The 15,460-nt window shown below is 38.8% G+C and overlaps 1 protein-coding gene across 2 annotated transcripts; it reads left to right on the top strand.

The window, feature by feature from the left end:
* Positions 1–463: 463 nt before the first annotated feature.
* On the top strand, positions 464–11,428 carry stxbp6l (syntaxin binding protein 6 (amisyn), like). 2 transcript variants are annotated; one of them, XM_084737358.1, is made up of 7 exons: positions 464–730; positions 2,254–2,421; positions 5,294–5,424; positions 5,799–6,039; positions 6,115–6,210; positions 9,728–9,885; positions 10,046–11,428. In XM_084737358.1, exons 2-7 carry the CDS (start codon positions 2,268–2,270, stop codon positions 10,067–10,069), a joined length of 804 nt encoding a protein of 267 aa, XP_084593484.1. In that variant the 5' UTR covers positions 464–730; positions 2,254–2,267; the 3' UTR covers positions 10,070–11,428. The 2 variants fall into 2 exon arrangements, with proteins under 2 accessions (XP_084593484.1, XP_084593483.1); XM_084737357.1 differs by having other exon boundaries at positions 465–730; positions 5,712–6,039.
* Positions 11,429–15,460: the final 4,032 nt, after the last annotated feature.

Raw genomic sequence — 15,460 nt, forward strand, 5'->3', positions numbered from 1 at the left:
TTTTGTTTGTTTGTTTGTTTGTTTGTTTGTCCCCATTTGAGGTTTGGTCCCCAAAAAAGTGTCCTCTCAGTCAGGATGCATAGAGGGAAGCTCATTAAGAAAAATGTTGGCCAGTAATCGGTCTGGCGCTGAAATATGCTAATGTGGGTCGGGGTTGGGTCGGATTTTTGTCGGGTTTAGGCCTTGTTGGGCTCTACTTTTCGGGCCTGATTAAAGCTCTAATGTGATTGGTTGTCCACTTATTCAAACCAGAGCAACATCCAAAATGGTCTTGACTGATTTTGTGATGAAAAGTAATGCTGTGTTTTTTTTAAAAAAAATGTTACTTTACATTTCATGGCTGTTTTACTTTTTTTTCTGGATTTTCCCATGTGATGTTAAAACATTTTAACACATCAGATCACATCCACCACCAGCTGGTGCCACCCCTGCCTGTCCCTGCATTTAAGAGCTATCAGGCCTCTGTGTGTGAGACAGCTGCTGACTGTTCTCTGAGCAGCAGCCTTTAACCACGTGCATGTCAACCTCTTGAAATGGGGTGGACTGGGGTTGATTTGCGCCTTCACAGCAAGGCACGCCATTTGGTGTGCGCTGGTATAAATTCATGACAGAATCCTGGGAAATATTTCAAGAATTTAACAGGATACTAATTTAACTAACAAGACCGTCTGCCTGAACTAGAAGACACTGAAAGACTCACGCTTTTGGGTGGAGAAAAGGACAAGAACAGGTAGGTCAAACCTCAGTGACCAACAGATGGAGAGAAAGATTGATCCAGTGTTAAGGACTGAAATGTGCGTAACCGTGAGCAATTCATTATATGAATAAAATAATCAAGAAATCATTTCAGCACAACATTTCATACCAGACTTAATGTCATGATTATCTTTAAATGTGCTTTCTTAAATGGCCTTTTGAGATTACGAGATAAATGAACCTATTTTCTCGAGAAAATTAGCTTTGTTATCTTGAGATAAGAAGTAATTGGCCCTTTATTACCAGAAAACAAGTTTCTCAAGGTAAGAAATTAACCCATTATTTTGATAGAGCAAGTTTTGTTAAATCAAGATAACTAAATAATTAACCCACTGTCACAAGAAAACCAGCTTTGTTATAAGAAATAATTAACCCATGATTGAGAGAGAATAACCAGTTATTACCAGAGAAACAGTTTTGTTGTCTCATCATAACAAATAATTAACCTGTTATTACAAGAAAACAAGTTTTGTTATCTTGATATAAGAAATAATTAACACTTTATTGCCAGAGAATGAGTTCTGCTATCTCAAGATAAGCCCTCTATTATGAGAGAACAAGTTTTGTTATGAATTAATTTACCTGATATTATCAGAGAACAACAAATAATTCATTTAAAAAATGATAGTGAGTACAGCTGTACTTACAGAAGTCAAACTGAATAAAGTCTCTACAGGAAATATAAAAATTATCGTTGCTGTCGGGTGTAAACCTTTTATGTCCATAAATAATTTTCATAAATCAGTGCCATTACTCACCTTTTATGTCTGTCTATGGATTTTACAAATATCTAACCAATAAAAAGTATTAAAACAGCTTGTGACTAAATCCTGTAACTCCACTGGATCCTCAAAACCTCAAAGCTCCACCTCGCCTCAGTGTTGAATGAATTACCTTACCTATGGGAGTTAGCCTTCAGAGCTTTCAGCTAGTTTTATTCTTCAGTTATCTAAAAAAAAAAAAATCAGTTCTCAAAAAACAACCTTTTTGGACATACATTCTTTCTGCCTAGCAATTCCAATAAACTTATGAATTGTGGTATGATACCATTTAAGTTAAATATATATGAAGTCTTTTTTAGCTCATGTTTAAAGCTGCTACAGAGTCTGGACAAAGACAGTTGATTGTTGAGTCTCATTCCCAGGTCGTCAAATACAGACATTATGGGAAGTCATCAACCTAGAACATAGAATGTCCGGCTGTTTGAGCACCTGGGAATGAAACTCAACAATCAACTATCTTTCTCCAGAATCACTTACAGCAGCTTAAAGTAACACATATCTGTTGTAACAGAATTTTTCAGTGACTTTTTCTATATTGTGATGACATCCCTCTGATCAGCTGTTTTCATCACAGACTTGTTGGCAGAAAACAACTGACCTGATTGTTGAGCCTGTAGCTCTTTTAGTCCTTTTGCTCGTCTGCACTGCGGGGACATTAGTCCAGTGTCTGAACAGGCCTAACGAGCACAGCTATGTCCATCCATCACCTGTGTAGGTGTCAGGACTACAATGAACATTCAGTCTGCCATCAACAAAGAGGTCTTCATCCCTCGTGATGAGCGGTTGCTGGTGGCAGTGGAGGTGCGGAGGAGGAAGAGGAAGAGGATGTCCTTCCTGCCTACTGGAGCCAAAGGAGACTACGCCACATTCATCTGTGTTTCAGGTTCACTCTGACTTTTACACTTTCTATATTTGGTGAACATTAGATAAGCATTTATAGGCTGTAATTTACAGACTTTCAGCATTCATCTTGTAAGAAAGAGCCTCTGTTGGCAGCTGACCAGCTGGAAGTTCTTTTACTTCCAAATTTCAAGTAAAGGAAGAAGCTTTTTCTATGAAATACATTATACATCACCAGAAACCATGCTGAAAACATGTGAAAAGACTAAGAACTATGTAGTGCTGAAGTGACAGCATTAGTCATTTAGTTGCCAAAATATGTTTACATTTAACTGACACTGACCTCTAGTGGCTGTGTGAATTATAACTCTTTAGCAGGAGTTAAGGTGGAAGTAAGAGCGTTGTTGTTGGAGAGCCACAAAACTCCAGGGGTGCAGGTTGGTCTGGATGGACTTGTAAACTTTTCCTGCCATCAGTCACTATTCTTTTAACCATGACCATGATCACTTCCTAATCTTAACCTAGGGCTGATAGTTTCCTAAACTTAACCACACATTCATTATAGATGTGGAAGATCAAGAATTAGTGAAATGAATCATACGTGTGTGTGTGTTTTTGAAGGCACTGCATCAGAAAACACTTATGGGTAATAGCGTTCTTTTTTTTGTTGGTTTGTTTTTTGCCATTTTGCCATTACTTTTTAATACTGAGAGACAGATAGGGAGCAAAGGGACAGAGACAGGGGTATAACATGCAACAAAGACCACTGAGCACTCTGAGCCATTTCACTTTCAAATCTTTGCCCATGTGTAGTTTGATGTTAGTAGATTAGAGAACAGCTCATTCACCTTCCTTGTTTCACAGTAGCATACTAACCAGCCAGTCCATTGATTCTAACCTGCAGTCACATTCAAGCTCTAGCCTTTGTGTTTTTTTCCAGCATCACTTTTGCCAAGTAAGCCTGTTTTTGTGTAGGTTAAACAGTTTTTGTTGCTCAGAACAGATGCCTTGTTGAACAGTGTTTCACAGTGGCTATTGTTCAGGAGAATACAGGGTTGGCAGAGATGCAGAGGCAGAATTATCAGTGGAAATGGAAGATGAAGACCTGCAGAAACATTTCATTCCAGTGACAGCCAGCTCATCCATCAAAAACCAAAAAGTCAATGTAGTTGATCAAAAAAGGAAGGGTTAGTAAGAGGTGGATGGATTGAAGAAGCTGCTCAGGTTGCTCCTTTGAAGAAGATGACAAGAACATGGTACTGGAATTGTACCTTCTTAAGTTTCTTTAAGAAATACAGCTGTTTTTGAGGGTGGAGATGTATAATGTCCATGACAGGTTCAAGTTCTAAAACTGTTCATCTGTTCCACCGATGTAGACGGAGGTGTACGCCTCCTTTTTCTGAAAATGAATAAACAGCTTCTTGGGTTTGCAGATGTTGAGCAGCAAGACTATTGATTTCCTCCTGATATAAAGTCTCATTGTTGTTTGAAATCTGGCCAGTGATGGTGTTGTCATCTGCAAACTACACAGTAACATTATCCCCATGTCAGGGGCTGCAGTCATGGGTGTACAGTGTGAACAGGAGGGGGCTGAGAACACGTCCCTGAGGGGCTCCGGTGTTGAGCACTAAAGTGGAGGAGGTGAGACTGCTAATCCAAACTCTCTGTGATCTGTTTGTGAGGAAGTCCAACATCCAGTTGCAGAGTGTGGTACTCAAGCTCAGTGTGGTCAGTTTGCTAATCAGCTTCAAGAGAGAGATTGTGTTGAATGCTGAGCTGAAATCAACAAATAGCTTTCTGAAGTGGATGTTGTTTTCTTCAAAGTGAGTGAAGACTGAGAGGAGGGCAGTGGAGATGGCGTTCATGGTGGATCTATTGGTTCTGAATGCAAACTGGTGAGGGTGCAGGCTGGTGTGGATGTTGTTCTTTAAGTGCTGGAGAACCAGTTTCTCAAAGACCTTCATCAGAATGGGAGTGAGTGCCATAGGGCAGTAGTCATTTAGACTAGACACTGCAAACATTTTATGCACAGGGATGATGGTGGCTGTTTTGAGGCAGGTGGGAAGATTCTCATGTGACAGTTGTATGTTAAAAATGTCAGTAACAACATCATCTAGCTGATTGGCAAATTTTTAGTACACAGCCGAGGACATCATCAGGCTCAGCAGCTTAACTCTTATTCACTTTCACCAGGACTTTTCTCACATCCTCTGTGGCCGGCCCTTTAGAAGTGGAGTAGACCTTACAGCTGACTGTTTTCTGATGAGATCAAAGCAAGCACAAATGTGTTTAGCTAATTTGGCAGCGTGGCCTCAAACATGATGGGGGCACTGTGATGTTCTGCATCTCTTGCCACATATCTCCACTTTGCCTACTTGATGCCAGCTTTCCAGTTTGTTCTGGCGGTTCTATAAGTCTCCTTGTCACCTGACCAAAAGGCAGCTTTATTGTATCTAGATAGAGCACTCACCTCTCCATTCATCCAGGCTTTTTGGGTGGGGAATGATTATACTGTCTTTGTTTTCAGTACATCATCAACACATTTGTTGAGATGTGATGTAACTGACAATGTATATTCCTCAAGACTGATGGTTCTCCTGGGTGGTATGATTTCTGAGCATCTCCCAGTCTGTGCACTAGCTTTACTATAAACTCAAGATTCTGTTCCATTCTAAAATTATTATTGAACACTTTCAAGGTTTGACATTGTTTTTATTTGACAGACAATGAAACAGAACAAGCTATATAAAAGCAACACTAAAGAAAGAAATTTAGTGGGGAAACTAAATTATACAAAAAACTGTATACACATGTGACATGTGTTATATGAGTGTTTTGCATTATCCTGCAAATATAAAAACTTTTTTATAGTGGCTCAATACAGATATCATTTTTTGTATGATCCCTTTACCTAGTGACCAACACAAGGCCCCATCAGCTCTTTATTACAAAGGTGAAGCAGTTTGGTGGCTCCTCCTCCTTTGTCAGAAGGTCCCAGTGGACAGTGGAGCAGCTCAGACAGGTCAACGGCATCAATCCCAACAAGGTCAGCAGCATCTGGACATCCTGTTCTTATATGTAGTACTCTACCAATGTATCTGTTATAATACTATTGCTATTGCTCAACAAATTCACAACTGTTCCAAGTTGACATTAGTACAGCAGAAACACTTCCATCACAGACTGAAAACTCATTTGTTCAGACTGCATTTTGGCCAATATTTCTTGCCGTTTTGGGGTTGTATCCACATTGTTGAATGCCCTTATTGTAAATCTCCTTGGATAAAACCATCAGCTAAACAAATGTAATTCCATTCTCCTGTATTCTTTCAGGACAGCCCAGAGTTTGACCTGGTGTTTGACAATGCTGTGGACCAGTGGGTGGCCAGCTCATCAGCAGAAAAATGTATCTTTGTCCAGATCCTGTACCACGCCTGCCAGACCTACTGGGAGGGGAAAGCAGGAAGTCTGGGAAAAGCTGGCAAGCTAAGCAAGGGGGGCCGCCAGGGGAAAGCAAGTCAGTCTGCTCACCACGAGGTCAGAGCTGGTCCCAGTGACTCCCCACTTGGCCCTGCATCCAGAACCCTGAAAGCCCGACGGAAGAGCTACGTTCCTCCCAAACAGGCAGAGTTCATTAACTGCCAGTCCAAACTCACAGGAGGTAGTATTACAGAGTTAATCACTGAGTTCATATGTGAGTGAACCCAGTTGTAATGTGTTGTCCTTGTTCTTTCAGATGCCCGCACCATGAACCTGGTCATCTACCGCTGCAAAGCATTCTTGAATCGTATGAAGAAACTGATGGTTGCAAACCAAAGATCACCAGGTCAAGGTACGGCAGTGACTAAAGGGGCACTTTTATCATTTCAGGTGGGATTTATTAGTAAAGACTCATTTTTTTCAAGTTGATGTGTTGGAAGCAGGAAAAATGGGAGTGACTTTGAAAAGGACCAGATTGTGATGGTTAGGCGACTGGGTCAGCGCATCTTTAAAACTGCAGGTCTTGCGGGGTCCCCGGTATGCAGTGGTTAGTATTCACCAAAATGTACAGGACTTAAAGGATCTGCTGCTAAAGTCTTGGTATCAGGTACCACAGGACACCTTCAGAGGTCTGCAGAGTCCAGGCCTCAACAGTTCTGTTTTCAAAAACCTACACAATGTTACAACACTGGATAGATGGTTTCAATGCTATGGCTGATCTGTGTAAGTTTATTAGTTATGGTTAGTTTTACTGAGCCTGTCAAAAATAGTCACACTGTGCTTTCTGTGGCTCAGGAGGAGCTTTGACAAGTCTGAGAAAACCCTGATGATATCATGGTGATGTCATCAGGATGATGTCCAATTATGGTTGAAGATTACATATTTATATTGAGATTGAAAGATAAGGATATTTACCAGGCAGGGAGAGTTTAATGAAAAGATGCACTATGGTTACATTATGGGAAATGTAGGATCCATTAGTTTTGGAGTTTGACCAACACTAGGGACTAAAAGTCAGTACATCTCTGACAAGTGCCTCAATTGAAGTGACACTAAATTCCTTGAGTAATCCTTTAAATGGTTGAAACCACTAAACCTTAAGAGGTGAAATAATAAGACTAAGGCTGATACAATAGCTTTTTACCAGAATGTATCCTCGCAACTATTTATATGCTGGTCCAACACAGTCTCACTGCCAAGTCATCAAATACATCAGCTTGGTCAGTGGCCTTATATTTCAAACTGTGATGCTGTAGGTACCCCTCTAGCATCAGTTTTGCACATGCAGGACTCCCCGCACACCTGTCTCCAGAAACACAAACTTGTTGCAGTATGGTTACACCTTTTATCAAGTGAGCTATAAGGGAACAGAGAAGACACACTTTGGGTTTTCAGAGTGTGATTTCTATACAACAGAAAAAAACAGATTCATGAAGACATGTTTCTTTTTATTCATTCTGAACAGACAGTAGTGCAACTTTCAAAGATGGACAAAATCTTCTGAGATCTGAGGTAGAAATGTGCCCACTGGCAACCGAAAAATACGGAACATTTCAAACATTTCTGTATTACACTGTACAAACACTGAACAAACACTTTCTCAAAAGGCATCAGGTCACAGTAAAACTGAAAAACAACTCTTATGCTCTGAAATTGAAAATGCAAAATAAAACTTGTATTTGAGTGTTTTATGTTTTACACCTTGGCTATAAACATTGAAAGCACCCAAACATGTATGCATTGTTCTGTCAGCAGTTAAATTGGCATGTTTGTGTTTCCATTCAACAACCCTACGATTCTGGAACAATGCAGACACACAGTCCTTGTCTTATTCACAACACTGTGCTGGTGTTTCTGTGGCAGCTGAACAGGAACCCAAACTGTTCCTAAATTAACTGATTTAAAGGAGGCAGCAGGTCTTCCAGCCCTGGTGTTTCATTTGCGCTCACCATAATGTGACTGACAGATTGTTCCACCAAAGATGCTCTACATAACAAGATAAAGTGTGAAGTGTGTAAAAATCATGTGGCTGGATGGAAGCAGATACAGGACAAATTTAATTTTTGCACCTTGTTTAGTGGTTTGTTTTGATCTGCTGACTTGATGTGCTGAATTATGTCAAGGAGCGTATCTGTGTTTCTGAGGCAGAGACAGGTGTCTGGATTTGTCTGTCTGAATGTTCTGAACATGGGTCTATTATTTACTTCAGTGACTATGGAGTAAATGAGTCGGTCATAATCTGCACTCACATTCACTTCTCCCATCGGTTTGAATCGACTCTGGACCTGTTTCTTGTCTCCTAAAGGGGCGGGGCAATGCTGAAACCCACATGACACAGATACACTTTCGCCTCTGCTTCTTTTTCTCAGGATCACTTCAAAATTTTTAACAGGAACTTTCCTGCATTCTCACTATATTCTGGGATTGAAAACAACAGGTTCCCAGCCTACCTCCAGTGTATACCACTATGACTCCTCAGGTCATATCATCCTGGGCTTCATGAGAGTCTCTCTGGGTTATTTTCCCCTCTGTCTTTTTGTCCATTGTCCTCGCTGCACTGCACCTCTCTGCTGCAGCAGAAAGGCCTCTCTGTGATGCGGCGGTCAGATGAGAGGAGACTTTGTTTATTTTCGGGGACGTCGGTACAATAGGCGGTCTTTAGGGAGGCCAAGGCTCAAAGACTGACAGGGAGCACGGAGCACCATTGAACCCACTGACAGGGCCAGTGTAATGGGTGGAGACGTGCCAGGCTGCAGCAGGGCACCGAGTTACAGCTCAACAGCACTTCATACTTAACCTCAGTCGACCTGCGACATGTGCTGCTGCTGACAGTGATAAGGCAGGATGATTCTCTTGTGAATCAGATGGGGGAATATACTGTAGAGTTCAGGGACAGGGTCTGGCTCATAGGCACAGGGTCATAGGCACTGACACTCTGAACTGCATTTAGTAAAACTGGATACAAACAGAGCTGGTACACAGTTTAGATCAGGAAAAGGTTGATGGCCAACAGAAGTGAATGTATGCATTTAAACTTCTTTTTCTTTGCCTTTTGCATGTCACTTAAAGCAGAAATTAGTGAGAAAAACAGGTTTTGAAGAAGATTTCTGTCTGGTTTTGTATCGAAACAGGAGAATTTGTCTTTCCTGCATGATTTCAGGGGTTATGTAGTGACATGACTTTGAAAATCCCCTTTGTCATCCACTGTGTCCTCTCTGTTCAGGTGTTGAATGCTCCCTTCTCATATTCAATTCAAATCTCTATGTATGATGGTGGAAACTGTTGTGATATACCAGGTGTCTAGTCTTATAGGTAGGCTTATATTAATAGGCAGGTTAAGACTGTGCCTGTTGAAAACAGTAAACTGACTGACATACAGTACATTTGAAACTGTGTCCTTAATTTTTTAAGCTGTTAGACTATATGCTCACATACCAACCAGGCCAGTCTGTGATGGTCGGCACTGGCCTCAGTCTGTCTGTCCGTCTGTCTGTCAACACTTAGCCACTTGTTGTTGAGATATCTTTTTGCTGGACCAGACTGTCACAACATATGCATATTCATTAGGGCTGCGTGCCAAACTCTTTTCAGGATGCTGATTTACTCGGTACTTAAGAGGATCGATTCACATTAATTCCATACCAATATGATATTCAGCATGACATTTTTGTTATTAGAGCGTAAAGAACCAAAAAACAGGTACTGTTGGGTATTGGTACCAGGTTCTAGGCACTGTATTTGTACAGGTATTGATCAAAAGTGAACAGTGAGCAGTAACACTAGTCCTATGTAATATTCATGGTCCCAGCATGAATTGTATAATACATTTCCTTTTACATGCTTTGTCTTTTTTTTGTGTGTATGAACAGGTCAGCATGGGCATCGTTCCACAGGGAGCACCATGGGTAACGTAGTTCAGAGGATGAATGTGTCTCTTGGGGAACGTGGAGACAGACTGACTCGAGCTGAGGACAAGACGGTGGAGCTGCTGCACAAAGCCCAACAGTTTGCAGACACTGCTCACAAGGTGACACACACATACAGCTTGTTCTACAACACACACCTCTTCAACAAGAGAAATATTGGACAATATATCTCATAAAGATGACTAGAGTTCAGATTTTAGTGTACATTTTTTATTAATTTTAATTACCACAAACATATGTGATGTTTTATTTCCTGTGCAGCTGGCTCTGAAGTATTCAAAGTAGAGTGTGTTGGAAGATGGATTCAGTAACAAGGACACTAACACTCTGCAGCCTGGGCCCAGCAGAGGCAGCTAACTCCTCATGACAGCCTGATGGTGAGAAGACACATGGAGAAGAGCGACTCTCAGACTCTTTGGGCTGTCACTAAACTGCTTCCTTTACAACAGAGTGCAGCAGAGATAACCAAACACTCTGTGATTTTATTGTATTGATTATGATTTTTCACTAGGGCTGGGCAATATATCAAGATTATATTAATATCGTGATATGAGACTAGATATCATTGTAGATTTTGGATATTGTTATATCCAAATGTATATACATGTTTTGTGACCGTGTTTTTTTGGTTTTAAAGTAAAGTGACTTCATTTTCTGAACTTGCCTGACTGTTCTATGATTTGTCTTTACCCACTTACTCATTATATCCGCATTACTGATGATTATTGATCAAAAATCTCATTGTGGTCATATTTTGTGAAAGCACCAGTAGTCATCCTGCAATATTGTTGCAATATTGATAAATATATTGAGGTATTTGGTCATAAATATTGTGATATTTGATTTTCTCCATATTGCCCAGCCCTGTTTTACACTCTGTCTCATGTCCTGAGGATCATCTGACTGTGTTCAAGATGAATCTTCATGAGAAAGAGAAAGCTGGACTTGTAGATTGAAGCTGCATTATTCTTATTTAACATTCTTTCTATAATTACTTTAAACACCTCATTTATTTTGTCATGAAACTGCTCTTAAAAGACACCTGGCTGACCTAAGATCTGTGTGACAGGTATCACTGCTCAGGGTGAAGGGTATTTTTTTGGTAAAGTTTCTTCACGACTTAATTGGATTTGACTAAATGTTTGATTTAACACCAGTCTGCACTTTGTTATCACCTGTTGTCTTCACACTGTGTTCCTGATGTGTCTCTGTGTGTGTGTTTGTGTGCATGTGTGGAACACAGCACATTTTCATGTTGTCAAATCTGTGTTCTCCTCTATGTTCACATCAATATGTCCCTAACACTCATCAAATTGTCTCTTTATATTTCGTCTGTAGTTGTGTGTCTTCTGGTCTGTGTTATGTTTTTGTCTGTGACAGCTGAGTGGAGGTGGATCAGGTAAACTGGAGAACAGTTCCACAGTGAGCAGTGTCAGTGAAGCTGGTCTGTGTGGAGAAGTCAGAGTGACTTTAGAAGGTCCATGTGTTGAAACCCCTCATGTTTCTGTTACTCTGTCAGTAATTTGGTGTAAGACTGTTTTAATTTTGGCTTAATATATGTGATGTGCATGTCTCCGATGTATTAACTTAGTGACAACACTCCCACTCCTGTCTTTGAAACAATTAAAAAAGCCTGGACCTGTACTGTATACTGAGCCTTGTTTTTCACATTCATCCAGGACAGCAGCTGTTCAGCTTTTGACCACAAGATGGTGCTCACAGAGCAAAAAACACATCAGCACCACAGCACAAACACAAACAGCTGAAATGTGACTGAGGACATTTCAAATAGATTTCTTTTCAGTCATAAAAAACAGGTTTTGGCATAGAGCAGCAATGAAGTCAGGATAAAAAGGAAGTGGAGTAACCTACCTCCTTCAACTTTTAAAAAATCTATTTACATACAATGGTGGAAATCAAGTTCAAGTAACATTACATTATGAAAATATTACTCATTTATAACTAAAAGTACTTAAGAAAATTATAAGGTATTCTTCTCAAAAATTACTCAGAGTATTAGTTACTTTTTAATGGTTGATGATTAATACATCATCAACAGCAGCCTTCAGTCAAAGAGGTTTCTGTTTCTTCAAATCTTCAGTCAGTCTTGTTCGCTGTTCTGCTCAGTGCTCACAGTCACCTCTTCAAATAATTAATAATGTATAAGATTCAAAACCTAACGTTTTTCTTTACTTTTTACTCATTTTCAATTGTTTTCTGTCTTGTTTTGTAATTTTTTTCTCATTTTAAATTTTAGTTTCCTTACTCAACAAATGACTCCACCAGACAAAATAATGATAAATGAGGTGCAATTATTGCTGTTTCTAGACTATAGATTAAGTATTCATGCATACAGTTTTAATTGATTAAATTCTTGATGCCTTTTATTCAATTAACGATTAATCATTAACATCATTACACCAAACCTGTGCTGCTGCAGTGTTTCGTTTTCTTGTCCATATGTCCTGGTTTTCATTGGCCTGTTTGTGATGAGATCACCTGATTGGCTACTATAATGCAGATGAATGGTTTGGATAATTCAACTTGTACTCAATACTCAATTATAATTTTTAAAGTAACTAGGTAGATTACATAGTGTAATAAATATTTAAGTACAAGTAAAAACATAGACTTAAAAATCTACTCACAGAAGTACCCCAAAAAACTACTTAATTACAGTAATTTGAGTATTTGTAGTTTATATACATGCAGACTAGGCTTATTTTCATTATTGATCAATCTGTTCATCATTTTCTCTATTAATCAATTAGTCATTTGGTCCATAAAATGGTGAAAAATATTGATCAGTGTCCAAGATGACGTCCTCAAATGTCTTGTTTTGTCCAACTCAAAGATATTCAGTTTACTGTCAGAGAGGAGATGTGAACCAGAAAATATTCATATATATATATATATATATATATATATATATATATATATATATATATATATATATATATATATATATTTTCATCCATGCTGTTTCAGTGATGATGCAACATGGCGGCCTCCGTGGAAGAGGAGCTGCTCCCTCTGTGGATATAAAGGGCTCATTCTAAGGTAAAAAAACACACAGTGATTCTCATTTTCAGGTGATTATACACTTATGAAAACATACTGATGAATATTATATTCCATTGCATATTCTGACAATAGATCTGCCAAAAAAAATTAGACATTGGACCTTTAACATGCCTACTGTTTTTTTCTAGGAATGGGAAAATAACTCTTCAGGGAGTCATTGTCTAAATTTAGTTCAGAGTATATATTTAGAAACAAGCTGTCTTGTTGTGTTCACTCTTTTAAATCTCTGCTGTTTGAAAATGATCAAGAAAAATGATCAGAAAAAAAATGAAGCAAACCAACACTGAGAATGTATTTTATTACAGCATACTAACCATCCTGAACACTGTCAGCCTGGACCTGAGCACTGCTCACAGTTCTGTCCTGACATCCTGTCTGTGGACACTGGATGTGTCCACACAGCCAGAGGACAACACAAAGTGTCACCGCTGTCATTTGCATGAAGGTGGTGATGTAGTGTTCCCCACAGCTGAAACAGCAAGGACCCAGGACAGGTGTCCACGAAGAGGTCGAAGGTCATCGACCAGGAGCCAGAGGACAGCTGGAGGAATATCAAGGAGGACATTCACATCTTACACCAGATGTGAGACAGAGGTGAACATCTGTCTTCATACAGTTTACCTATTATGACACGGTTAAAAGCTCTGGGAAGAGCAGAGTAAGTGGACCTTAAGTTTAGAACATATAGAACTCATCATATATATCAGACTGTCACTTTCAAGTTCTTACCTGATAGCCAGTGGTGGAAAGAGTACTGAAAATCTTTACTCAAGTACAAGTACAGTTACATTGCTAAAATATTACTCAATTGAAATTCACTCAAGTGAAAGTACTGGTTTTAGAAATATACTTGAGCAAAAGTACAAAGTATTCATTGCAAAAACTACTCAGAGTATTAGTTACTTTTAACCATTGATGTCACAGTCACCTCTCCAAACTAGGGTTGCAAATTTTGTGAATTTTCCTGAACAAATAGTTGAAAATGCTAATAATCAATTAATATTTAATAATAAGACACTTTTTTTGGCCTTTTTTTAAATATCCATTAATTGCATTTTTAATTGGTTAAATTTAAAAAATGCAATTAATCAATTAATTATTAACCATAACATACTTAAACACACTTAATTCAAATGTGTGCTGCTGCAGCATTTTGTTTTGTATCTCAGTTGTATGTCTTTGTTCTCATTGGCCTGTTTGTCATCAGATCACCTGATTGACTACTAAAATGCAGATAAAACGTTTGGACATTAATTTGTACATAAATTGTACTCAGTACTCATCTATGATAATAAAAGTAGATTACATCTTGCAATGTATACTTTATTAGTAAAAGTACAGGCTTGAAGATCTACTCATTAAAGTACAAGTACCCCCCAAAAAACTACTTTGAATTACAGTAATTTGAGTTACTTCCACTCCTGCTGACAGCATGTCCCCCACAGCTCCTGAAAAACAGTTGTCCCTCTTTTAAATGATTTCTGAATAAATTTTGAAAAAATAGATTTAACAGAAGCTAACTCCACTTTTGAAATAACTCACACTTTTTGAACGTTTTGATTTAAATGTGCAGTACATCTTTTATAAAGCATTTAAAATGTGTAAATCTTTTTACTGATGAGAGGGGAAAAAATCAAGAGGCTGTTAATTGCATCTCATTACTTAATAAGTTGTATCTGCACTTTTTTGTCTGATTTATGAAGGAGGCTAAATTGTGTTTGATTTCCTCAGCTGAAATAAAAAGTATTTCTCATTTCTTAAGTTTTAATATGTATATATGTTTTCAATAAAGCCTAATGAAGATGATGTAGGATGATAGCAGTAAAATTTTTATTTATTAAAGTTTGGGAAACACTGATCTACAACATTGCAGTGGAGCTTTTTGGGTAAAAACAAACACATTTAAAAAACAAACAAACAAACAAAAAACTAACTAACTAGCTAAAAGCTGCTGTGTCACATTTGTCATGACAAACAATAAAATAAAGTCAGTTCATGCTTTTCTTTACTGGTCCAAAGAGTGAAGGCAGAAGAAGGAAGAATCTTTGGCAAACAGGTTAGATGTTGATGTTACTGAGTACATGACGTGTGTCTGTAGACTGAAATGAATCAGAAAAGAGTCTCAGTGATGTAAACTAAAGTTTTTACTGTGAAAAAATATGTACTACATAAAACACCTGCTTTTAGAAAGGAGTCTTGGTTTAACAGTGTGTCCAGTGCTGGTTGCAGAGGGTGCTTTAACATGAATAATTCACACATATTGAGCTGACCTACCTTCTAATAATGAACCATGTAAACAGTAGGAAGTCAGATAGGAAGTGGAGCTACAACTGTCCTGTTTCTACTTCTCTCAGCTCAAAGTAAAAGGTTGTATATTGACAGTCAGACACAGAGGCTCCATGTCACCACAGCCATGTCATTAGTTTACAGTAGAGTCACCCCCCTCGGTCCCAGTGGATAAGTCCAGGGCTATATTTCTTTCCCAGTACACCTCTCCCCGCTGAACTGTAATGAGATCTGCACCCTTGAGCACACAGGAAAAAGCTGTGAGTATATTTTGTGTGTGGCCTTATGGATTCTTCCCTGAGTGCA

This window comes from Lutjanus erythropterus, chromosome 15 (genome assembly GCF_056507025.1).
Source record: "Lutjanus erythropterus isolate fLutEry1 chromosome 15, fLutEry1.hap2, whole genome shotgun sequence".
Taxonomy (NCBI): domain Eukaryota; kingdom Metazoa; phylum Chordata; class Actinopteri; order Lutjaniformes; family Lutjanidae; genus Lutjanus; species Lutjanus erythropterus.

Bases quoted from the DNA above. Each gene is read 5' to 3' on its own strand.
- stxbp6l (XM_084737357.1), top strand. From the start codon at position 2,268: ATGAACATTCAGTCTGCCATCAACAAAGAGGTCTTCATCCCTCGTGAT. The intron at 5,425-5,711 runs GTCAGCAGCATC...GTATTCTTTCAG, and splicing joins ACGGCATCAATCCCAACAAG to GACAGCCCAGAGTTTGACCT. The intron at 6,211-9,727 runs GTACGGCAGTGA...GTGTATGAACAG, and splicing joins CCAAAGATCACCAGGTCAAG to GTCAGCATGGGCATCGTTCC.